Raw genomic sequence first — 27,432 nt, 5'->3', positions numbered from 1 at the left:
TGTAAAATAGCAAGATATTTTGTTGGTTATTCAGTGGGGTAATCAGAATTTTAATGAAATTTTAAATGCATAGAGTTGTGAATGAGTATTGTATGAAGATTAACATATGTTGAAGGTCAATATAATGTATATGTTAGAGCCCTGCCCCACCTGGATTTACATGTAGGGAGGAAAATGCATAGGATGACTAGCAATCATGTTATTTGTCTTTTCACCATCATATGAGTATTTCAGTCAGACCTGCACTTATCTATCAACAGTCACATATTTTGCAATTGACAAAAAACTTTCTTTCAGACCGACTGTGTTGTTACTGCAGATCTTACTCAGATTCTACCCAAAGGTTTAGTGAAGTATAGGAAAATAAATAGGGTTTATTAACATTTGTAAAAGTCAGTTTTACTTGTAGTTGGTGCACATATTAGAAAGCAGACAGGCATGAAATAAAGCTTGTGCTACTTCAAAGACCGGTTTGAGCATAGAGCTTCCTTTGGTTAAAGTAATAATAAGTATCCCGTATGTCAGTGTGGCTGGGGTCATTTTAATCTAGCAAAAAGAACAATACTGTCAAAGAACTCATTTACATGCACCTCACTACATGATAACAGGCAAATGGCCACAAGTCTCAACACAGAACTGTTACTGTGTGTGTGTGTGTGTGTGTGTGTGTGTGTGTGTGTGTGTGTGTGTGTGTACGCGTGTGCGCGTGCGTGCGTGCAAGCATGCGTGTGTGTTTGTGTACTCACTCTTCACTGTGGCTGTTCGCGTGCAATTATAAAGGATAGCAAGCTCTCCAAACACTTTTCCAGGCCCCATAGTGCACAGCTTCAAGTCTTCTTTTGTTACCTCCACTTTGCCATCTGTAAGAAATCAAGTTCAGGTTAAAGAGGATTATGCACACATAAAGCCACATGTATCACACTGTGCTATTTATCAGAAAATGTATTTCAATGAATCCCTGACAATTTCTTATCAATCATGAACTGAATAAATGCATTGGCTCATGATTCTTATAAAATTCTCCCTCTTATGTTTTTTATGGTGGCATAGGTTATAGGATTTGCTACAAGCCTCGACAAAAAAACGAAACAAACAAAAATAACCTTGTGCCAAGACAAAAGAATAACAGGACTTAACATTGTGAAAAGGAATATGAATGGTTAGCCTGCTGAGGAAGCTCACAATGGGAGAATGATTGCATGTTTGTGATGTGTGATCACACTTTCATGGCTAAGACTCCGCACATGCACGTGAGCAGTGGCAGATGTGTTTGCACCATGCTCCATTTCAGAGCCAAACACACTTTCTGTTAAACAACTTTCACTTCAAATTCACCTCTCTCTCTCTCTCTCTCTCTCTCTCTCTCTCTCTCTCTCTCTCTCTCTCTATCTATCTATCTATCTATCTATCTACCACCTTCTGTCAGAGATTCTATCAGCAGCCAAACAGATAAAAGCAACCTTTCAGTAGTGTTCCATAAACACAAATATGTTCAAATGTCACTGTGTTTGTCATTGTCAAAATGAAACAAGTGTGGGTTATTTAATGTAAAAGCACACTATGACAAAATTACAATATTATAAGGTAAATAAATGTGTAATTTCTTTTTCATTTTGAAATTATGATCCGTCAGTGAGCACAAGTGAATCATAAACTACTATTCGTGAACATTTTGTAAACACAGTATAATAGACATCTTTGACTGCTGAAGGACAGCATTTCCATGATCTATATAGTCAAAGAAAATGAGTCGAAATTGGCTATTTAAAAAGCACCATTAAAAGACTCATAAAATCTAGGGAGAATAAGGACATAATCCTAGGTTAACTGAGCAGATAGGAAGAAATCCATCTATCTTTGACCTGAAATAGCTTTCATCTGTCATGGGTGACTGGACACTGACTTCATTCCTAAAACCTAAATCTCCTTTTCGTTAAATCCAGGGTTGCACCAGTCTAATTTTATTATTTTCAATATGATACTGGAACCTGAGAAATTCTCAATACCAATTTCTGATGTGCTTACAGTAGCTCAGCCTTTACAGTACAAACTAAAGCAGTTAATGGAGGAGTTGTCATTAGAAATTCCAAGCATCTATATAATAAAATATGTCAGTAGGGCACTTTGGGTAAAATAAATCAAATTTATATTGACACCAGATTAACATTTTAGTGCAGAATCAATCAAAATAGTTTCACACCAGACGGTTACACCAGTGTATCACTAAATAACACATTAAACTACCCAGTTTAGCAAGTTACAAAGCGCAATATAAAATATTTTTTAATAAGCAGTGACTTCAAAATTTGAATATTCTTTCATTATTTTTAAATAATAATGACCTCTTTGGAATTACCTTTTTTATTGTTGCTATTTGACAGATATTAGGCAATATTTAATGGATTTACTTGCCTCTTTAGATGGTACACAATCATGGATCATGGGCTCAGCCTGTTTACTGTACCACTTAGCTGTTCACAGGTATCTTAATTTGACTAAAAACACAACCAATTATTTCATTAATAATACATTGAATGTGTCTATATAAAATTTAACTGCTTTACTGTACACTGTATGACTGTTGTCAAGTATCAACTGCATATTAGATGGTAACCAATAACAGTCTAAGTGAAATCACTTGGTAGTAGGATATAACATAGGTCAAGTTGGATAACCTCTTAAAATGTATTTTGTTCGAGGCTACAATGTAGACCTGTTTAGCCAAAACGCTGTTATGAGCTGCTACTGAACACACACGATTTTTCGATTGGCTCCACCCACACACACAAGTTTTTCACACAAAACTCTACGTGTTCTCACCAGAGAGCAGTGTCATAACAAAAGATGCCACTTAGTGTCTGGCAGTGTTGGGCAGTAACGCGTTACTAGTAACTAGTAACTAATACTGTAACGTGGTACTTTTAAAAATAAAGTCACTTCGTTACTGTTACCGTATGGTGCGTTACCCGTTACTTTTTTAAATGAATTAATTTCGGCTGAAGTGTAGACTACAGCCTAACTTGCTTACAGCAGCGACGCATTGTAGGATTGGTGGATAAACCACTGTAAACACGAAGAAGACGCGCTGTGGGCGTGTCTCCGTTTATTCAGGTCTGTGCGGCAGTAATGGCGAATCGAGGGGAGAGCAAGACGAGTTTCTCAAAGTGGAAATATGCTTATTATTTCACTTTAGTTAAGTATAAAGACAAAAACTTTTAAGTCAAATGTAAGCTGTGTCTTTCTGGTTCGAAGCTCATATCTACTGTGATAAACAGCAACTCCAATCTGTTGAAGCTCCACCAGGAAGCTAAAAGCTAACCCGGTGTTCTGTTCTACATTGTTGATAGTTTTCATACTTCAATTTCATACATCTCTCCAGGACATTTGTGTCTTTCCAGGACACCGGTGTCATCATGCTTTTCCGGTTACATACCAGGGTTACGTACGTTACCTAGAGACGTTTTATGTGTGGTAAATTTCACTCATATTCAGTGCATGTTCTCCAATTCCATCCCATCAACCATCAGTCAAAGTTATAATTCAAATCTAGAAATAGCTATTAGCAACATACATCCTGGTAGGACTTGTTTTTACCCTCAAGTGAAAAAGTATAACTTTTTTAAAGGTAAAAATAATAATGCAACTTACAATAATCTAGTTGCATAAGTGTGCACACACCTGAACAGATACTTCGTTTAAGCGCCTTTTGGTTTAATTAAACCTCTCTATCATCTTAGTGCCGAAGGTTTTATCATGTTGGATAAGAATCTCTCAGTACAGCATATCTTTACTTGCCAATATTGTATCACTTTTCTTGCAAAAACTAGATCCTTTAAATTGTACGGGCATCTCCTGTGCAGAGCCCGCTTCCAGCAAAATATTGATTTTTTTCTTTTGGTTAAGCCACTCCTTTGTTGATTAGAATGCATGCTTTTGGTCATTGTTGTGCTGAAAGGTTAAATTCCTTTTCATTGTGAGCTCACGGCACCTGAAGGCTATGCACAAAAATTGTCTGGAATTTTATAGCTATTTATTATTCCCCTTGTCCTGATAAAAAACACAGTTTTGGCTGAAGAAAAGCACGTCTAAAGTCACCACCATGCTGCACAATGGGTATACTGTTTTTTTTTTTTTTTTTGGTGATGATTTTTCTAAAACCAAACAAACCTTCTAACATTGTTGAAAAACAAAGATGAGCATCATTTAATCAATGTAAAATTTAAACAATATATGCAAACAGGTTGTCGTAACTTTTAGTACAGTAGCTGTAAAAAAATTGGAAACACCTAGTTTTTTATTGTTTTTGAGACACGTTCCTTTTTTTTATATACAACAAACTAGGTAAAAGGCAAATACACACACAAATTGAACATTGACTGACTAAAAGAAAGTTTGACATTTAGCTTATGTAAGACGGAGGACAGGAAAGAAGAGTTTGCCAGACTGCATCACACCAACAGTCAAACATGAAAATGGAAGCTTAATGGTTTGAAATTGTTTTAAATCAGAGAAGGTTCGAGACATTCCAGCTTAAAGGAAAACTCAACCAGCATGGCTACCATTTCATACTTCAATTTTACTGGACATTAACTGGACTGCAGTAAGCTGGAACTTCACCATACAAGACTAAATCCCCGTAGACTAATGCATACCGCGTAGACTAATGCATACGTCCAAGCTCTGTAAGTGTTATTCAGAGAGCAAACAGTTGGTTGGAGTGTTATCTTCCAGGGACTTGCCTGCCCTAAACAGTAAACCTAAATCCTATTGAACTGATAAATTGGATTAAGTCAGAAAGACATATCCAACTAGAGAAGAACACCTTTGGCAAAATGTATAAGATGCATTGCAAAGTATTTCAGCTGAATTTGGAGAAACTCACTGTCTGGATGCCAAGTGTATAAGGCTGTTATTCATGCTAAGGGACGATTTTTCAATAAAATAAAGTTTCTGTTCATTTATATATTTGTTTGGAAAGTAAATCTTCATACTGTTAAAGTACCTAGTTTGTTGCATATAAACAAAAGGAATATGCAAAAAAATTATAAAAGACCAGGTGTTTCCAAACTTTTAATTTTTTGATTTTTCTTTCAAATATTTTTGTTCTTTTTCCACTTAATTTTTATATGTTGCAATTTTACATTAAGGATGGAAAAAGTTCTCAAATGATTTATCTTGGATTCATTTATATTTTCATGTCACAAAAAAAAAATACAATGGAGTCTGAAAACATTGTATATCCACTGTATATATCAGCTGGATTAAGCTTGGCTGCTCATAAGCCTTATTCATGAACTCATATATACACATTGTTGCTAACAGGATGTGGGCCAGCTGTTGCTAACAGGATGTGTTCATACTCACACACTTTCACCCCAATAAGGCCTGCAGAAATGGCGATAGGAAGTTCAGGGTCAGAATTTAGGTCAAACAATGTGTTCTTTTACAATGTGTCCCACAGCACTAATGATCCAAAGGAGCAGGAAGTCATGTATAAGTAACATGACCTTTGAGCCATGCACAGGAAGTTATGACTCTTCAAGTCAAGAAAGGAAACATTCTACTTTACACAACTATTCATGTTTTCTTTCACACACTGACCCACTTCTTGTAATAATAATAAAAACACAATAGGGTTAAATGATCAACCATAAAATCATGATAACTCTGTTGCAGTTATTGCAGTTATTTATTTCCAATAATAAAATAAGTGTAAGATATCCACAAAATTATACATGTATTTAAAATTATACATTATACATAATATGTATTTAATAAACTATGTAGCATTTATAGTAGCCACATTTGTACTTAGACTTAACTTGTGTACACTACATACATGTACATTATTCTTTGTACACATAAATAATACTTTATAAAAAATTGAGAGATTTCTCATCCTATCAATATATTCCTAATCAGAAAATGTTGCTAATAAACAATCAAAATAAGTATAAATTGTACAAAGAAATCATGGATTAATGTTTACAATTTTCAGCTTGTATTCCTTTTATATCAACACATTGCTTCTTATTTAGCCAAACTGCAAAGAAGGGTATACATTTCCATTTATATTGTCCTTGCTTTTCTTTCTTTGTCCTAACTCAGACATTAAGTAGAAATGCTAAAATGCAATTCACTCTTTTCGTCTAGCCCTAATTCTGGCAAATGATTCAGATCTGATTGATAAGTTTTAATGACCACCATAAATATAATAAACTAATGGACAAGGACACAGTCTCAGTGAACCATGTACGATTTCACAAATCTAAAGTGGGATGTTTGAAAAACATGTGTGTGATGGCCAAGATTACACAATTATTTGTGTAGTGCAGTTTTTGTGTAATATAATCATATAGTATATGTTTATCTCTGCTTATCTACAAAGGAAGGAATAGGGACACCAACCACATTTTCTATTACTAAAGAAGCTATAAAGACTGGAACACTGTCTATCTGACATAAACATCCACCCAAGAAAATATACTATAAGGGTTAGGCTAAGGGTTAGGGTAATACTGTAATAAATGTGTGTGTCTCTTAATTAACCGGGAAACTATATTTACTGTATTTTGACTGGAAGGAACCACTGACAATGGTTTATAATAGTGAATAGCTTACCGAATATAAAGCAATAAAAACATAATAAAATCTCCTGCTTAAATGTTGAGTAATAGTGCTTAAAGATAAAAAAAATCAATAACAAACAGAAAAAAAATACTGCCTCTTTGGTATCCAGTGGCAGAAAGAAAACTTTGGTGGAGGCACCAAAAATACTTCCTATTGAAATACCTCAGTGACATTTATTGATTCGTGTCTATGAACACGTATTAATAAATAACTGTCATGAAATGCAGTGAGGCTTGGCTAGCTGGTCAGGAGTGTGAAGAATCTGGAGCCTATCATGGAAATGTTAGACATAAAGCCCAGGGAGAAGCACCTGTCCATTACTGGTCACTAAGTACACACATGCACACACTCATTAATACTTTTTTTATAGCTAGGGGCAAATTATCCCCTCAATTGCACGTTTTTGTTAGGTGGAAGAAAACCAGGGAGAATGTGGTAAAAACCCAATTGTACGTATTGAATATGCACAGAATTCTAAGATCAAAATCAAACCAGGGAACCCTGGTGTTCCAGTAAATGTATAACTAAATAGCAAAGTTCAATTCACATCAAAAAATACAGCACACAACTCCAAAAAGTGGCCAATGAAGTCCCTTAAATGTAGCCAAGTATACTTCATTTCCCACTAGAGAGGGAACAAAGAATCCTCTCAACCTGTGATTAAACAACCTGCGCTGATAATACATTTGATCCATCTTTTCTTATGAAAGTACAAAGCTAAACAGGGGAGAACTTATACAGACGTTTCTATTCAAAATGGGGGGGAGAAACGTCTCCAGGTTACAGATGTAACCATGCTTTCCTGAGGGAATAAGACACTGCATCAAAAACGCTTTGGGAATGCTTCTGGGTTGTCCATATTCTGAATCACGTGTGTAATCAGTCCAATGGAAAATGCGGCACGTCACGACCAGGAATCAAAAAGCACATGGAGTGAAACCAGCGACACAGAGACACAACGTCTAGTTTCCTTAGGGGGGCAATGGTTACATACGTAACCTAGAGATGTTCCCCTTCAGGAACTCCAGCTGCATCTGACCAATCCCTGCCTACTGTGAATAGGCACAGCTAGGGCGAAGGACAGAGAGGCCAGAAATGGCATTGAGATCGTGGCTAGGTCAAGGTCAGTGAGGTGGACCAGCCTGCAGCGTTGCAAATGTCTTGGAGGAAAACTCCAGAGGACAAAGCCTTAGAGGCAGCCACACTTATTATTTACTTAGGGTATTAGGAACATACCCTGATTTAGGGAAGATGAAGGCACTGGCCAAGCCTGGAGTAAATTCCAGAATAGAATGGGCCACAGAGAAGGCCTGAAAATCGCCTACTCTCTTGAAACAGGAGATGGCCAAGAGTAACACTGTCTTAATTGTAAGGAACCTCAAAGGCACCTTGTTCAAAGGCTCAAAGGTAGGCTCTGACAGGGCCTCCAAGACAATAGCCAAGTCCCATGCAGGCACTCTAGGTCATACTCGAGGCCTCGGCCACCAGCAGGAAACGGACTCCATCCCAGCGAATGCTCTCCAGAACTCCCGGGAGCAGTGTGACAGGGGGAAAGGTGTACATGGCATCCAGGATTAGAGGGGTGTTAGAGGAAAAAAGGGGGGGGGCAGTGCATTGTCTCTTGATTTGCAAACAGGTCCACCTTAGCTCTTTTAAATTCTTTCCAGATTTGCTTCACCACATCTGGGTGGAGTCACTATTCCCTGGGCCTCGGCCCTTGCCTCGAGAGGGCATCTCCCTCATTTAAGGGCTGTGAGGGATGCGTCTGTTCTCTGTAATGGAGAAAACACACTCTTTTTGCCATTCAGCCTTAACCCCAGTTCCTTGATGTGGGTAATGTGACACCTCTATGCCAGATGGCCAGCTGCTCTGATTGAGCCAGTATCAACAAATCATCTATATAATTTAGAATGTGGACACCCCAAAGCCTTGACAGGGCCAGTACCGATATTGGTACGCTTCGGCCCCGAAAGCAAACATCAGGAACCTGTGAGCTGGAAGGATGGATACATTAAAGTATGCATCCTTCAGATCTATGGTCACAAACCTGTCCTTGAACCTGATTTGGGACAAGACCTGCTTCAAGGTCAGCATCTTGAACCTGAGTCTCAAAAGTCATTGTCAGCATTCAGCATTCAAGTGATAACACGGCTCCAGTAGGCACAAGCACACACACAAAAAGACATTTCTGTCATTTAATAAATAATGAAGTGTTCCAAATTCTATATGACGTATGCATATGTTGTATGTATTTTCTCCTTGTCCTATAAACTCAGTGTTTAACTCTGTCTAAACAATAATTACACTTTAAAGGTTTATTAATGTATCTCTGCCATGATGCTGTCTTTTTTTTATGCTTGATATCAAAATTGATATCAAAATGATCTGTTCTTTATTTTCCAAACAAGGGTGCATATAATATGCCAGAATATAATTCTGTATTAACACAAGTTACACTTTAAAGGCTTATGTCCCAGTATATTAATGTATCTCTGCCTTAATGCTGACTCTTTCTTTCATGCCTATCATCAAAATGATCTGCTCTTTTCTTCTTAAGTTCTTCATAAGTTCTCCAAACCAACCATAAACATGTAAGCAGGCCACAAAATGAAAAAAACTTTTCTTTAAAAGTTCATGCCTGGCATTGGCCATTCCACCAAAGATGGGTGTGGCTAGGGGACCTTTAAATGTCCTGAACCCCCACCAATTGTCACTTAAGAACCTATATTCAAGACAGGACTCAAACCCTTTGAGACAGATCTTCCGGCAAGCTTTACCTCCAAGAACTTCTCCTACTCTGAACTTCACAAGAACCTGGCAGAACATCTAACTCCCTCCTAACAGACTCTTTAAGAATCTCCTTATGTCAACCACATCCGGACGTTTGTTTAGCAACAAAGCCAATGCAAGTAACCATTCTACCAACTATTAAAATGCATGATTAAGCTCGAACCCCTTTATTAAGGTGAATTTAAATTTCTTGATGATTCTCATTTAGGTTGTGTTCAATTTGAATTTAAACTTGCCATTCCTTTTCTTCCTTTCTCTCTTTCTTCTTTTTCCTTCTCTTCCTCCCTCTACATATTCTGATTTTCTCCTTCTTTTTATGCTTTTTAACCTTCTGAAACATGTCCACGAGTGCATTAACAGTGTCACCAAAAAGAGCTGACAGTGTGAGACAAATGTGTTTCTCAGTCGAGACGAGGGTGGCCATGGACCAGCTAATGGCCTTAACGGTCTCTTTGGTAGCACTAAGGCTAGGTCTATAGCACAGCAGAGCTCATGGACTTTCTGACTACCCGAGCCATCTCCTACATCTAGCTCCTGCAGCAGACCAGCTTGATAGGCCTGCAGCACAGCCATGGTGTGCAGAGAGCCTGCAGCTTTACCCGCTGAGACATAAGCTTAGCTCACCAGTGCCAAGGTGGTTCTCAGGGGCTTGGTGGGAATTGCTGGGGCTTTGAGAGGCAAATCATCAACCAGTGAGAGATAGCTAGCCAGCGTTTCTTCAACCCGGGCTTCGCTTCATAACCAGAGTATCTCAGTCCATATATTTAAATATAGAGAAAGGATAAGGACTAGCCCACGACCTGAACAACTCGGTGTCTGGGAAGAAAGGTCTGGGAAGAAAGGCAGGCCCTGGTGCAGAGGCAGTCACGCGGGTTGCAGAAAGCGCTTATCATGCTTACTAGGTGGACAAGCCTTCTGCTGATTGGCCGGCCAATCTTTCTCGAGCTTGGCTACGGCACGGGTAACTACCTCTAGGAGCTCCTCCAAAAGGACTGTCTGAGGTGTAGTTTTTAAGGGGTCTCGCAGACCTCCACCTCCCCTCCTCAGAGAAAAAGAGGCGGAGCTCTCCTTGCAAAGGAAGGAAACCACCAAAAGGCGTTCTTCTAAACCTTGCAATCAGGCGCTGGACCCAGAAGGTGAGGGAGGCGAAAGGGACGAGCCAGTCTCCAACCCCTCTCCACTTGTGAGTCCCAAGTCCTTGAATGCCGCTTTGCCTCAGCAAAAGCAGAGCCAGAACCGCGGGGAGCGGGAGCACCCTACTCAGAGTGCTTTCCAGGAGCGGAGTGTTCGTATTTTCTTGCGAGTGCAATCTGCGCAGTCAGCTCCCTTGAGAACCAACCTAGAATGTTCAGCTCCCAGACAAGCAACACATAGCTTGTGCATATTCCCCTGCCAAAAACCTGCCTTTTGTCCATGAAGGGATAAACCAAACACTTTATGTAATCACCGCATGTCCACACCCAAACACCTTATGTAATCACTGCATGTCCACACATGTCTGTGTTCAATGTTTACAGTTTGTTAAATGCTTTGTACTGGTTATTATCATTTTTGCACTGTATCTCTGTAGTACTGTGCATCTCTAGCACACAAATTTCACTGTATGTAGTTACAACACTTGTGCTTGTGATAATAAAACGTGAAACATTCACTTATACCATATATTTTAAACTTCACAGACCATATAGGCTCACTTGTCTCAACCAGCAATGTGATACATACTAGCTTCACATTAAAAAATCTTTAATTCAGTAATATAAAAGCCATGATTTTAGACAGGGATGTGTGTCTGTAACCCATAACAGGTCCTTTAAATTTAAATAGGAACAAGTCAAGTAGTGATTGTGATTATTCTAATATGTAATGTGTATAGATTGTGTGCTGCATGTGAGGATCCTGGAAGCTTGCACCTGCACTGCATTGTAGAGAAGGTGTAGTGGTTATAATGTTGGACTTCTAATCAGAAGTTTGTTCATTCAAATCCTAGCACTACTAATCTGTCACTGCTCGGCCCTTGAGCAAGGTTCTTAACCCTCAACTGCTCATTTGTATGAATGAGATAATTGTAGGTCGCTCTATATAAGGCTAATATCAAATGCTGTAAATGTAACATGTCTAAATGTGCAAGTCTAAGAATGGCTGATAAATATAGGGTTCAAATATAAGAATTAATAAATCATATACCAAACTGCTTTGTGTTTAAATCTATTTTAGAACCAAAACAGTCCCTTACCTTCCATTACATAGACAAGCGACCCCACGTCGCCTTCTTTAATAATGCAGCTGTCTTTCCCATATTCAACTGGATACATGCAGTCCACTATCTCCTGGATTTGGGACAGCTCCAGGTTCTTCATGAAGTCATTGTCTAAGATGGCTTCTTTGATCAAGTCCTTAGACCTGTGTAAAGCAATATTAAAATGAAGTCAAGCAGAGAAACAGCATACAAATCAGTATGTTATTATGACCAGCAATGAGTTGTCACAGCTCATCTCTGGTCATACTTTTTTGGCTCAAATCAGGAGAGTTTATTTGAACAAAAAACAAATGCAATTCCAACAGGAGACATGTGATTTGATAAGGTGCCTTATCCTTATCCAGAATTGTACCATATCAGAACACAGAGGAGGATTGATTAGATTTCCATCATCACACTGCCTTTTTCACAGTACAGTCATCTGCACAACAGCTCATGATTAAAAAGAAATCATCTCAGATAATGAATATGCAATGTAACCTTTCTCTCCAAGAAAAAAGCAGACATGAAATATTATCATCAGAGATATGATTTTAGTTTGAATTGCATATAACCTCAGAAAGCACCCTCACTCTAAAGCCTATAATAAACAAAAACCACTCGTCATTTTATTTAAACAGCAATTGTGTATAAACTCATTCAAAACTCTTAAATGCAGAGTGTTTTATTTAGTTAAAAAAAATGAAATAGCTCAAAAATACAGATTATATATGATATGTCAAATATCAATCACTAGGCGACTAAACAATACGAGTCAGTGTATTACTCTTGCTGGAGATGCTGTTGTTAGTCCCACAGAAGGTACTTAAAAATCTGCCTTAAAATATTTGTTACCAGCTACTAATCTCACATGGATTTCAAAAACAAAACTTTATATTGATATCTTATTATCTGTGAAAGACAGGAGAGCTTAGCTCTGATAGCCCCTGAATATAAGCCATACTAACATGATTACTGAAAAAGAGAAGCTGTGTAACACCAGACACAGCCTAGGGCATGCAAAGCATTCATCAATATTTCACTATTTATTCCACTATCAAAGAGCAAAGAGAAAGAAGCTGGCCTTTATTTCATCAAGATCATGTAAATGTGGCACATGTTAGATTTAGCTGCTAAAACACACAAACTCTCCCATTCACCGCATATTGTTTACATTCCACAGGTTTGCCGCACCGATGAAGAAAAACAGTGTCCATTATAAACTCTGAATGATTCATCCTAGTGGGTACTTTCCTTTTTACCAACATGTTTGGACATCCTCATGCTCTGACATCTTTTATTCAGTTTGCTCAGCTAATGCAAAAAAAAAAAAAAAAACCCTGCCCCAAATATTGTTTTACATTTATTCAATTTGAAAATAATTAAAAAAAAAAAAAAAAAAAACCTGTTTTTTGTTGTTTGTTTGTTTTTTGTGTTCCAAAGAGCAGAGAGAGTACAATATTTAGGTTATACACCAGACAGTAATGGAGAAAAATCACTTGCTATGATTAAGTATATTTTTATTTCTTATTTTATCTAGGCGTGAAAAACCTACCATCTACAATAATTAACAAAAATATTCTAAAACTGCAGGGTTATTTATATTATCATTTATGACCATTACAATCACTTCTTATTGCATTATCAATAAAAAAACAACAACTCAGAATTACAATCTAATTTGAACTATTAACTTAACATTAACTAGTGTATACCAACAACCAAAATAAAAAAAATGCTAATTGCAAACATACTTCACATTTAAAGCAGTGGAAGAAAACCTAACATATATGGAGTTTCCTTGTGTTTGAAAAATCATGAATAAGTAGGTTTTATTTCTTTGACTGGAAAAAAGATATTACTTTGCTCTTGGTTCTTGGGCCTTTAAGGGGCAAGTGCTATAATTAGAGAAGGTATAGTCAGAGAAACTGTCAGATTTATACCCAAAGGAGGAGCACAGTACTGGCCTCATTTACAGCAAATGAGCCCTGGAGTTTCCAGTGGATTGCCCTTCTTAACACACTCTACACTTCTTTTTCTGTTTGACTTGTGGTTTTTACTTCTTTCCTTTAGTATGAAGAGATTCATATCCTACAGGTCTGCAGGAACAAACACAGACTACTTTCCTTAAATGGCAAAAACCTTTGAAGTGATGGAGAAACACAGACAGTGACAAGAAAGACAAAAGAAAGACACCGGTAAAGGAAAGCAAAGAATAAATGTGTCAGAGAGCACACAGATATAGTTTACTTCAATGACTAATTCAGGGTCAGTTAAAAGCCAAAAAAGCCTGAGTGACTATGAACTATTTTATCTGCTTTAAACATCAAGTCAGTGAATTTCTATAGATCCGGGTAAAAAAAACTTATTTCATTATTTTACTGCTTCATACCACTGGTGGTCTAGTGGTTAGGATGCGGTGATCTCACCACTGCGGCCCGAGTTTAATCCCCAGTCAGGGAACCAACCCCAGCCACTCTTAGTGCTGGCCCCAAGCCCGGATAAATGGGGAGGGTTGCGTTAGGAAGGGCATCCAGCGTAAAAACATGTGCCAAATCAAACATGCGGATGATCCGCTGTGGCGACCCCTAATGGGAGAAGCTGAAAGAAAGAGAGAGACTGCTTCATACCACTAAACTGATTAACACACTTTCAAATTAATAGATTTGACTCATAACACACAAAGAATGATTATTATTGATCATTAAACATAACACTTTTATAACACCAAGCTGTTTAAAAACATTGCAGTCCATCCTGAAATAATCTTAAAGAAGCAATGCAATTCCTAAACTCCTGAAATTGGGATTCATTTTATAATCTTTTTATTTATTTTTTTGGTCACAGACATTGGCAAGGTTTTTGCTGACAAAACGAGATTACATACAAGAACAAGTGCAAAGTTATTTCATCCAGAAACTAGTTTACCCCTGACAGAAGTTTCAGACATGAAAAAAGTCATCTGCATGAAGAAGAAAACCAGCATCTACTGTACATAGCTGTTAGAAATGACAGGAAAAGACACAGTGCAAGTAATATATAATATTTATTGAATATTAATGTGCTTGCACCATTGTTGAACCAGCTGTAGTTGACAAAAAAAAAAACTTTGCATATTTGATGATTCTTATTTTTCAAATTGGAAAAATAACAGTAGGAATACTGATACTATTTAAAGTTATGTAAGATCAAAAATGTAAGATAAATGAGTTATCACAGCAAATTACAATCTCTACAGAATAGCAGATTATGATACGAATACATCTGCCATGGTGTAACTGTGTAAATGACTAAAATTCACCAGAATTTTAGATACCTATGCAGATGATAGTAGGTATTTACATATTTTGTCAGGTATTGGTTATTCATTTGGCTACAAATGACATAAAGCAAGAATTCATTTCTGTTTACAAAACAACTAAATTGTCCCTTTTTTCAACCACCCATTATACAAGTTATTTGGACTTAAATTCATATCTTCTAAACTCACTGCCTCTGTATAAATGAGTAAGAAGTGACGTGTTGCAGCCGTGTTGCATTTCCCACACTAGAAGACAAAACTTCCCCTGTTTTCCGTTCCCTGGATGCAAATTGCATTAGAGAGATCCATTTCACAAGAGCGTGTATGCAAATCAACAGCTGTCTGAATCTTGCAACTTTCACAACCTACAACAAGCAGACGTTTCTTTATCACTTCTTTACTGTTCATAGCTTACTAAATGATTAAACATTAACTTTAATTTCTAATTTAACAATTTACTTTTTAAAAATGTTGTGATGGAAAAGCTAGAATGCCACCAGAAAGCATAGCACAGCATTAATTTTCATACCACTACTTTGATAACCAAATGATCTCTTCATTAGGCAAAATAGGCATCTGCATATTCAAGTCCTTTTGGCAATCAGGAACTGCTAGCCCACTGAGCTGACCAGTAAACTGGAACATTGTGTTTTTTTGTTGGACTTATTTCTGATCTACCAGCTGTGTAAATGTATTTATGTGACAGCCGAAGTGAACTGCCATGGAAATGTCTTCCTTATACAGCATGCTCTGTTAATATTCAACAGTCTGAATCAACAGCTTAAAGAAACAGACCTTTTTTAAAATCCAGGGCACAGGGTTTACATTTGAGTTTAGATGAACTGAGAGTGCATTTTAAATTGGCCTTCTTACAGTATTTCTAAAATGCTTTGCTCCAGCATGCCACAATCATAAATCACAAGAAACAAGTTTTAAATGACAGACTAATCAGCATCCATGTTTCCCAAAGCTGATCTCCTTGTCCCCCAAATGTTTTCACCTCTCCAATCAAGCCTGGTTGAATTATCAGCTAATTATCAGCCCTTTCAGAGTTAAAGGGGGTGTGTTACAGCAAGGGAAAGACTAAAATGTGCAAGACATGGGATTCCCCATATTAGTATGCGCATTATACTGCTTATTTACATCCTTGGCATGGAGTACAACAAAACACACAGAATCCAAATGAAAGAAAATTGAAGAACCTGAACCTACTGTGAACTCTTGGGGTAGAAAGGTAGCGTTACATGGTTCAGGTCGTGGATGTCGAAGGCGGTCGGCTCGGCGGAGATCGCCTGCCTCTTGGTGCGCTGCTGCTCCTGCAGTTCGTTTTCTTTGTGCACGCGCTGAGTGGCTGGCCGGATTACCGAGCGGTATTTATCCAACTCGTTCTGCAGTTTTTGAATGAGCTCGTCTTTCTGGTCCAGCTCAAGCTCCAGTTCATCAATGAGCGCATCTCTCTGCCTCAGCTCCTCGATCTTCTCCTGTAGCGCGTACTGCAGGTCCCGCAAAGTGCCCATGCTTCACGCGCGCTCTGTCTTTCTCCCACTTTTCTAACTTTCTCCCAGTTTAACAGCTCTGAAACAAACGCGCTTGTTTCTGAAGCCTACGTCAGCAGCATTTTTTTAAATGTAAAAAATAATAATAAAGATAAAAAAAAAGGGTGTCGTTGCGAGCGACGAGATAAATGAAAGAAGCGCACAGCGCGCGCGCATCCGTGCTGGAGAATGTGGAGTGTCCTCGCGCTGGAGTGACAGCTCCCCTCTACCTCGCGTGCGTCACACAGCGCGGGACTCCTCACGCCAAGGATTCCTCAGCTACAACTAACTCCATACTTGCTAGGGTTTAAAATAGTACGTCAACAGGTTACCATAGCGACCTCGTGTGTCTTTATAGTAGTGCAATAGTGCAATTATGACGTTTGTGGGTTCTTGATAACTGGGGCATGCTAAATACATCACTGGCCGATTTTCCGTGTCCCTCCCAACAGTTTCTAATAAAGGCATGGACTGCATGAACACTTCCAGGAAACAGATCCCTGATCAACGTTTGCTAGTTTACTGCTAATATCCTTAAATTCTTTCTTTCTTTCTTTCTTTCTTTCTTGCTTTCTTGCTTGCTTTATTGCTTTCTTTATTTTTATAATCAAAACTTTTTCTAATTTGCATGCATGTATACAAATGAGACCGATGGCCTATATGCATTAATTTGCATACTTCATTTCAGCATAATTTTGCATGAACAAAAGAAAACATGTTATTGTATTTGCTTTCTCATTGTTTAACCAGGACAATCTTCATACACCTGAACATTTCCAGTCAAACAATAATCAATAATCTGGGCCTTTCTATTGTCTTTCTAATAGGAGTAAAATCATCATGAATGCAGGTCACCTAGAAACTGATATGTCTGGCTCCAAGTAGAGAAAGAGAAAAACTGTTTTAAGGAAATTTTAAGGTGTACTGTGATTTGATGCCTTTCCAGGGTAGTAAGTCTGGTTTGAAGGTTTATAAAGGCATGTAAATCATAAAAACACATTAACAAACCTATAGCTAGTTCAGCGAACAATTTGATGTGGTGCATGCCATAATATGCAACATGTGACAAGTTGGGCAAAACATAAGGAGTTTTTAAAAAACTACATTTCAGAAAATGTGGTAGTGAAACTGTCAAAACAGGTTTTGCCAAAAAAGATTTCTAGTAAAATTTGACATGAGATAACATATATGTAATGTTTGTAATTTACCCAAAAATCTTTCATTATGTGTACTTGCATTATGTTCTAAAACTGTGACAATGTTTGGGTGGATAGAGTATGATGAGGATCCTACAAGATGTTTCTTTACTTTACACATCTTGTTTGGTATTTGTGATTCGAAAGTATGGAATCCAAAAAATATGACTCTACACTCTTTAACTGATGTGCACATTGTTGGAATTCATTGATTATTATTATACAATGAAGGTGTGCTGTGATTTGAAAGAGTCTGTTTAAATGTTTTACCAATGGAAGGGATTCCTGACTTGAAGTCAATTTTAAAGTGAATTATATACTGCTCTATAAAATAAATCAAACAAAAGATTTTTAAGAACATTAATATTAATGTTTTAATTTTTTTTTTTTAATATGGAACACCATAGTTTTGGCTTTTAATAGAATACGCATTCTGTCTAGAAGTTACTGAAGAGTGAGATGTGAAAATGGTATCTGTGACACAAAGGCCCAAGGCACCCTCTGGTGTACAAACTATGTGAACAGTCATTTCCTTTTAGATGTTTTATATGTCTTTACAGAGATGGATGAGTATAGAGGTTTTCAACTCTAAATCCTAAAACTCCATGCATTGTTTATTTATGGATTTTTTTTCTTTGAAGTGTTTCACTTAGGAGTTTCAAAAGTAGTGACTGAAAAACTGACCAATATGTGCAGTACCACAGAACAAACAAATCCCTGGGATAGGATAGAGATATTTATTTAATATCTCTAGAAATATAAAATATAAACACTGGAATATAAACCTTCTATTATGTGATAGTGGCACTGTTAGTGTTACACTGTGTGTGTGTGTGTGTGTGTGTGTGTGTGTGTGTGTGTGTGTGTGTGTGTGTGCTTGTTTGTTTAGTCATAGGTATACAATAAGGTTCAGGAATAGCTGGTATGTGTTTTACAAACTAAAGAATGTTAAAAGATTTTCACAGTACATGAGAACATCCAGATGCCATGAGAGACTTATCAGGGAAGGAAAAAAAAAAAAAAAAAGGTTCTCTCTCTCTCTCTCTCTCTCTCTCTCTCTCTCTCACACACACACACACACACACACACACACACACACACACACACACACACATATGTATATATGGATAGGGCCCCTCTAAAAAAAACAACCATAGTTGTGGCATGGAGTTCATTCCATGCCTTTGAGATACTGGTCCATGTTGACATATATTGTGCAACTGGACTTAGATCCAGTCACTGGGAAGGCCACCAAGGAACATTAAACTCATTTTCACTTTCATGAAACCAGACTAGGGTGACTTTTGCTTTATGACATGGGACATTTACATGTGGGAAATTTTAGAGATTGTATATTGTGGCCATGAAGGCATGCATAATGGTCACCAACAAACCCCAAATAAGCTGTGACTTTCAAGTGAGTGAGTGTTGAGTGATTGAGTGGTTGGTAATAATGAGCCCCAGTGTACCATAAAACACTACCCACACAATTATACAACCTTCAGCAGCCTGGACTGTTTACACAAGGCAGACTGGGACAATGGATTCATGCTGTTGGTGCTAAAACACCTCTGACCCTATTATTTATGTGGCTTTCTGTACAAGAAAGATTTGAGATTTAGCTGTCTTAGCTATGTTTTTACAGTCATCGACTATTAGCTTCTAGGTGTTACTAATGAGATGAACATTAATTGCATAAATTTACATACATTTTCATTAAATGGTTGTGGAGAGTAAAATGTAAAAATGTAGTGGGACCTCAAAAGAGCTGTATATATATTAGTGGTGGGCCGTCAGGACCAGCAAAGCTTTCTCTGCTCGCCTAAACACTATTAGAAGCACTGACCTACATTTACAACCTAAATTAAAAAAAAATTTTATTCATAAAATTGTAATAATTTATTCCCAACAGTCTATTCTCTTCATTTCGTAGCATTTCTCTTGGCTGCACTGCTTCCAGTATGTGTATGTGGATGTTAAATTTTTTTTTTGTCTAATCAGATTTCAGCCTCTATGTGCTGCCATGTCAATCTAATATGCCCAGGGCCTTCAGAATCTGTAGTGCTGGCCAATGTACCTTAAACTATATTAGCAAAGGGTCTGTTTCTTTAACCAATCAGATTTAAAATTTGTCTTACAGCACCAGCTAGCTGGCCCAAAATAGTATCCGCATTTTTCTATCCCCTTATTGGTTGGTCAGAGGGAAACTGTTACAGCCAAGTTCGACTGGCAAAACACGGCTGTAGCGCTCTGCACACATGAATACATCTGAGTTAGACTTTTTTATGCCTACAATGGCTGACGGAGGAAGATAAATTGATTTGGTCTCGGACATTCTTAAAAATCTATTTTTAAGAAAAACTAAACCAACCCCGATGATAGCTAGCTTGTCTCAGCACGGAAAAGGGTTTGTTTGCCACTTCCAGACCAGTGCCAACAAGCGGTACCACTGGCTTACAGCCTCTGAGGAGCGCTGCAAATTATAAGTATGCATCTCTGGTGAGTAGGTTGTATTTTATTTAAAAAATGTTTTTGTCATGTTATTAGACAAATATTGATTCTGAACTGCTCCATATAATGTGATCCACAGTTGGGGTTGTAGTGTAGAGGTTTGGAGCTTGCTTTAGTAAAATTGTATTTAGCCTCCATATGTGAAATTCCTCTCTCTCTGTAATGCCACACCTTGTTATATTGCGTTTTTGTATAGTGTTGATGGTTTCTATAATTGTGACGTGATAGTGGTGTTGTTAGGAGCTGGATTAAGTTGGGTAAGTCCCCACTGAAGGCCCAGGTACCAAATGCACAGCCTCTGGTATACAGTGGGTATGGAAAGTATTCAGACCCTCTTAAATTTTTCACTTTTTGTTATATTGCAGCCATTTGCTAAAATCATTTAAGTTAAATTTTCTTCTCATTAACGTACACATAGCACCCCATATTGACAGATAAACACAGAATTTTTGACATTGTTGCAGATTTATTAAAAAAGAAAAACTGAAATATCACATGGTCCTAAGTATTCAGACCCTTTGCTTAGTATTTAGTAGGAGCACCCTTTTGATTTAATACAGCCATGAGTCTTTTGGGAAAGATGCAACAAGTTTTTTACACCTGGATTTGGGGATCCTCTGCCATTCCTCCTTGCAGATCCTTTCCAGTTCTGTCAGGTTGGATGGTAAACGTTGGTGGACAGTCATTTTTAGGTCTCTCCAGAGATGCTCAATTGGGTTTAAGTCAGGGCTCTGGCTGGGCCATTCAAGAACAGTCATGGAGTTGTTGTGAAGCCACTCCTTCCTTATTTTAGCTGTGTGCTTAGGGTCATTGTCTTGTTGGAATGTAAACCTTCGGCCCAGTCTTATTTCTCACCATCTTGGAGTCCATCAGGTGTTTTTTAGCAAACTCCATGCAGGCTTTCATGTGTCTTGCACTGAGGAAAGGCTTCCTTCGGGCCACTCTGCCATAAAGCCCTGACTGGTGGAGGGCTGCAGTGATGGTTGACTTTCTACAACTTTCTCCCATCTCCCGACTGCATCTCTGGAGCTCAGCCACAGTGATCTTTGGGTTCTTCTTTACCTCTCTCACCAAGGCTCTTCTACCCTGATAGCTCAGTTTGGCCAAACATCTTCCATTTAAGGATTATGGAGGCCACTGTTGCTTTTAGAAACATTAAGTGCAGCAGAATTTTTTTGTAACCTTGTGATCTGTGCCTTGCCACAATTCTGTCTCTAAGCTCTTCAGGCAGTTCCTTTGACCTCATGATTCTCATTTGCTCTGACATGCATTGTGACCTGTAAGGTCTTATATAGACAGGTGTGTGGCTTTCCTAATCAAGTCCAATCAGTATAATCAAACACAGCTGGACTCAAATGAAGGTGTAGAACCATCTCAAGGATGATCAGAAGAAATGGATAGCACCTAAGTTAAACATATGAGTGTCACAGCAAAGGGTTTGAATACTTAGAACCATTTGATATTTCAGTTTTTCTTTTTTAATAAATCTGCAAAAATGTCAACAATTCTGTGTTTTTCTGTCAGTGCTATGTGTACATTAATGAGGAACAAACTATATATATATAGTACACCCCTCACATCTTCTCAAAGGGACAATACTATAAAAATGAAACTTGGATATATTTTAGAATTGTCAATGTGCAGCTTGTATAGTAGTACAGATTTACTGTCCTCTAAAAAATAACTTAAACATACAGCCATTATTGCGTTAATAACCAGCAACAAAAGTGAGTACACCTTAAGTAAACATATAAAAACTGTGTGCTAGGTGTCAATAGTTTGTCCTCCTGGGCATGGAATTTACCAGAGCTGCACAGGTTGTTGCTGGAAACCTCTTCCACTCATCCATAATGACATCAGAAAGCTGCTGGATGTTAGACATATGGCACTTCTCCACCGTTCACTTAAGGATGCCCCAAGGGTGCTCAATAGGGGTCAGGTCTGGAAACATAATTGGCCACTCCATCAGTTTCATCTTCAGCTTCCTCAGCAAGGCAGCTGTTATCTTGGTGGTGTGTTTGGGATTGTTAATATGTTGGAAAACATCACCATCACAATGCTTGACTGTATTCAAGACCCAATTTTCTTGGTGCTCCTCAGCAGGGTGTAGCCACACATGCTGGACACCATCTGAGCCAAACAAGTTTATCGTAGTCTCATCTCACCACAGGACGTGGTTCCAGTGATTCAAGCTCTTGGACAAGTTGTCTTCTACAAACTGTTTGTGTGCTTTTTTGTCAGCCAGCTTCAGCAAACCGACTTGTTGCAGTGTTCAGCGTATGGTCTGAGCACTGACAAGTACGACGATCTGATTCTGCAACCTGTAAAGCAATGATGGCAGAACTCAAGCGTCTTTCTTTTTTAACCCAGCTTCTGAAGCACAGCATGAGGACTCAACTTCTTTGATCGACCCTTGCGAGGCCTGTTCCGAGTGAAAAACATCTTGGAAAACCTCTGCATAACCATGGCCACTGTACTGTGACTCAGTTTCAGGGTGTTACTGATCTTTTTATAGTCTAGGCCATCTTTGTAGAGAGCAACAATTCTAATGTATAAATCCTCAGAGAGTTCTTTACCATTGGGTGCCATCCAGTGGTCAGTATGAGAGAATTATACTGAAAGCACCAAATATTAACTGCTATAATACAAGATACACAAATTTGTAGGTACTGTCACGCAGACAAAAACATGAACATGATGAATACGACGTGTGCATAGTTAAACGATGTACAGCTGTTATCACTTAGGGTCACTTGTAGTCACTTTTTTTGCCAGCTATTTTGATAATGGCTGTATGTTGAGTTATTTTTAGAGGAAAGTAAATCCGTACTGCTTGTGTGTGTGATTATTTATATATATATATATATATATATATATATATATATATATATATATATATATATATATATATATATATATAGTGTATGCATAGACACATTATAGATAGATAGATAGATAGATAGATAGATAGATAGATAGATAGATAGATAGATAGATAGATAGATAGATAGATAGATAGATAGATAGATTAGTTCTCTAGCTGCCCTTCAGAAGGCCTCACCCAGGCTTTAAATTTCACCTCTACAAACTCTTCTTGCATGGCTCTTCCTCTATGGATCGATGGTAAGGGAATCTGTTGTAATATGATGAGCGTTGCTGTTCTCTGGTGCCACAGACCCACAACAGCCAGTGTTCTGGGTCTGACCCCTGATTTCACTGACAACTGAACAAACAGCAAGGCCCAGATTAGACAGCACCTTGGGATATCTCTATAACTAGGGACCAATTACAGTAGAGTCTATCTTTTTGCCATTGCTAAGCAACTAAACACCCAACTGCTTAATCTAAACAATTAAGCAATACAGATAAGCCCAGTGTGGTAAATTGGTGTGCTCTGAACGCTAAAAAGATTTTGTGGAAATGAAAGGTTCAAATGAAGAATAAAAGAAATATGTAGCTTTCATAATGTTACTTGACTTGGCATAAAGCATTGAGTATTTTTGGCTAGGACATTGGTGTCCAGTCTCTATGCTCTCAGAGAACCCACCATGCGTCGTGCATCAGGCATTCTTTATTTTGTCTGTAGTGTCACATGTGACTCAGCACATAGTAATCCAGTAAAAACAATCAGGTCATGTCCTCTCCCAAATTATCACATTAGGAACCTATTCATCACAGATACATTCATAGATTTTTATTGCTATATTACGTTTCAGTACCATTAGGGTACGTAAATGCTCTAAAAATGTATTTTAGGAATACAGCTGTTTTTCGGACATCTTGTGACCTTCTGTTTTTTATAACTGTTGATTCTTAAAATTCTTTCAGAGTTTGGACAAAGTTTGGCCGGCCTTGTCAGGACTAAAGATGTTTTCTGTCTTTCTGTCTTTTCAAGTATAGGCTCCAGTAGAAAAAATCTAGCACTCTACAGCACCAGTTAGATAATTTTTAAAACAAGATGTGACTGTATGAGTGAACTGGAAAAACCCTGATGCAGAACTAGTTAGGATTTTGTGGTTTAAACAAAGAAACAGCATGTCTAATATAAATATTTATCTCATTAAGTGAGGCATACATTTGTTATTGGGCTTTTTTAGATGCTTATAGTGTTGACTCATTTACCTGAACAATATATTTTTTTTTATTGTGGGAATAAAATAGTTTACATTCTCTGAATTTTACCTGCTTCATCCCCTTCCAGCTTGAGCGATCAAAAACAATACAATATGGGGTTGCTGCCCTCTTGTGGTATATGTTATTAAGCAAGAAAACAACAACAATCCTAAAAATAACAATAACAATAAAAACAAAAAGCCTGGGAAAAGTCTGCAGTATTAAATCACTACAGTGCCACTCTCGAGTACAAAAACACCTGTGTGTCAGCCACTGCAAGAGGATAAGTGTTCTCTACCAGAGGTATTTTTGTTTCATGGCTTGAGTTATTTGAATTGTTTCTCCGCTTGCTATAACAGTCTATGTGAACAGATCTTATCTGACATTAGCCTAAACCCCTCTAATACCTTTTGACGCGTGTCTGAGGACACCATGGCATAAAAATGGCTCGGGTTTTATTAGAATCCAAGAACTTACAGTCATCTAGGCCTATATTTGAACAAACATTGAATTCCAGCAGACATTCAGATACCAATTGGTCATTTTCTTTTACAATTTATACAGCTTGGTAAATCTATATGTATCTGTTATGTATCTGGTAGGTGTGTGGTCTTTAATTTGCAATAAGTTCAATACAAAGTTACAAAGATATATATATATATTCAGCAGTTCTTGTTTGTTTTGTTTGTTTTGTTTGTTTGTTTTCAAGTGTTATGCCGTTCCATCCAGTGTATGCACTTCTGTCAGATTGTCATTAATGCACATTTTCAAGGAAAGTAAACGTGTGGTTTACAAAAAAAAAAAAAAGAAATTAGGCCAGGAACTGGAGGAAGGGAGTTGAACATATGGTCAAACAGAGCACTTTCTAATGGGGTATTAAATATCCTCAGACAAGCTCTCGGGCGCTGCGCGTTTAGACCCTAAAAGCCGATAATGTACGAAGCTTCCTGTGCTCGCCGCCCGCTGGGAACACGATGATGGTTTGGATCAATTATAGACTCTCTTTCTTCCTCTCAGCCCCCGAACCCCTCCATCCCACACACACACACACACACACACACACACACATAAACCACCACCACCTTCTTTATTTCCCCTTGCACAGAAAGATGCGCGGTCATCATCAGCGAATGAGAATGAAAGAAGTGCACTATTCATTCATACCAGAAAGACTGTAGCACAAGTAAAGGTGTAGAAAATGTGCATTGAAACATAAATTCAGGTGCCTAAACTCATCACATCACCGCATTATTGCTATTTGGATCATTTGGTTGTTTTGTGACAGTTCAGAAGGCTCACCTGTCTGATTTGGCGTATTTCTGGAAGCTTTGTCTGCTTAAATCCTGGTGCGTTTGCGGTTCGGCTGAAATGCCCTGCGCGCGCCGTGTCCTCGGCTCTATCACTTGCGCGCTCGGTAACACGGACTGACACTTGTGCAGCTTCCGCTTCAGCTCCTGGATTTCATCCTCACGCTCCGCCAGGCGCCTTTCCAGCTCCTGGATTCTCTCCTCCTTCAGAAGCAAGATCTTGGCAAAGTCTTCCTCTAGGTCGCTCATTTTTCGTTTCTTTTTTCCCCCCTTTTGAGGCGCTCCAAAAGTTCAATCGCAACGCAGGCGACAATGAAGGGTGCGCGCGCGCCGGACGACAGCTTACTTTTGAACTCCGGAATCCTGGTCGCTGGTCCAAGTGAACTCGGAGACTCAGGGCGCTGATGAGGATGATGATGATGATCACCTCTCATCCACAGAGCAATTCCAGCCCCTCTTCCGCCCCGTCACTTTACACACACATACACACACACACGCACACGCGCGCGTGCGCGCGGGAAGCACGGAAGGAGAGAAGGATCGCAGCCGTCTGTGATTTATTCATTCATTTCCGAGATGGAGCAAATCCGGAATTACTGCAAACCCCTCACTCTCAACGTCGAGATAGAACAACTCAGAGCTCTCGTGTGTCACGTGGTGCGACAGAATGACGTAGCGGAGTGTAACTCGACTCGACTGTTATGAATTGGGTTGTGCGGGCTAAAATACATTTGAACGTTGACTCAAAGTCAAAATTTTGCATTAGCAATTAGACAACATGGTCAACAGAGTGTTATGTGCATGAACTACTAATTGCTGGATTTAAAAATATAAAGAAAGAGATAACATAAATGTCAGACTTGTTACATTCTTTCAACAAACAAATATACACAGATAATAGAATTATGTTTGGTAATTTTGAAAAAATAAATAAACTACAATACCTTGACTGCATAAGTCTGCACAGTCTTAATGTCTAGGTTAACCAGGCACATAAAAATTAGGCATGTAGATAAATGCCATACACCTGCCATCAATTAAAGTGTTTCTGAATAAAACAAAATAAAAGAATCATGGGAAACAAAGAGTTGCCAAAGAATTATATAATTTGTGAAATGTACCATTCATGAGAGGGATATTAAAGAGTGTCAAAGGCACTGAATGTCAAAACCTTCATGAGTAAGTGGAGAAAATGTGGCACCACAGAGACAAAGATCAGGAAGACCCTCTAAAGTTAATGATAGGCGACTTCAAGGAGAAAACTTATCAGCAAAGCTACCAAGAGGCCAACAACAAGAGTGGAGGATCTACATGAATTTCTTGCATGTCATCTTCTGTATTCTGCACAATTTCGGACTATGGGGAAGGGTGGCAAGATGGAAGCCATTTTATTTTACAAAGAAGAATATGCAAGCCCATCTGAATTATGCCAAAAGATTCAGTCATCCCAAACCATGTGGAAAAATGGTCTGACAAGAAAAAAAAAAAACAATTTGGCCATAATTTTAAACTGTATGTTTGGCACAAAGTCAAGTCAAGTCATGTCAAGTTTATTTCTATAGCGCTTTTCACAACAGACATTGTCTCAAAGCAGCTTTACTGAATTTAAGAGTTAAGGTAAATGATGTGTATTTATCCCTGATGAGCAAGCCATGGTGACTGTGGCAAGGAAAAACTCCCTTAGATGTTATGAGGAAGAAACCTTGAGAGGAACCAGACTCAAAAGGTGTGATTATAAATCTTTAAACAATACAGAACACTGGAGATTGAGAACTAACATGAGCACTGGAATGTAAGATTATGAGTAATGTCC

General features: G+C 38.2%; 1 protein-coding gene across 2 annotated transcripts in view; it reads right to left on the bottom strand.

The window, feature by feature from the left end:
- Nucleotides 1-26,292, bottom strand: part of prkg1a (protein kinase cGMP-dependent 1a) — a 72,508-nt gene extending 46,216 nt beyond the window's left edge. The window contains exons 1-3 of one of the 2 annotated variants that reach the window (XM_046834131.1): nt 25,612-26,292; nt 11,654-11,820; nt 747-860 (exon numbers count right to left, since the gene is read on the bottom strand). In XM_046834131.1, the coding sequence (XP_046690087.1) occupies nt 747-860; nt 11,654-11,820; nt 25,612-25,868 (538 nt within the window). In that variant the 5' untranslated portion in view covers nt 25,869-26,292. Of the gene's footprint in view, nt 1-746; nt 861-11,653; nt 11,821-16,169; nt 16,818-25,611 lie in introns of those variants that run through there. The other variant, XM_046834123.1, reaches the window with a different exon arrangement.
- Between the last annotated feature and the right edge of the window lie 1,140 nt (nt 26,293-27,432).

The sequence above is a fragment of the Silurus meridionalis genome, chromosome 2 (genome assembly GCF_014805685.1).
Source record: "Silurus meridionalis isolate SWU-2019-XX chromosome 2, ASM1480568v1, whole genome shotgun sequence".
NCBI classification, from domain to species: Eukaryota; Metazoa; Chordata; class Actinopteri; order Siluriformes; family Siluridae; genus Silurus; species Silurus meridionalis.
The sequence above is the reverse complement of the archived record's forward strand: the minus strand, read 5'-3'. Positions and strand labels throughout refer to the sequence as shown.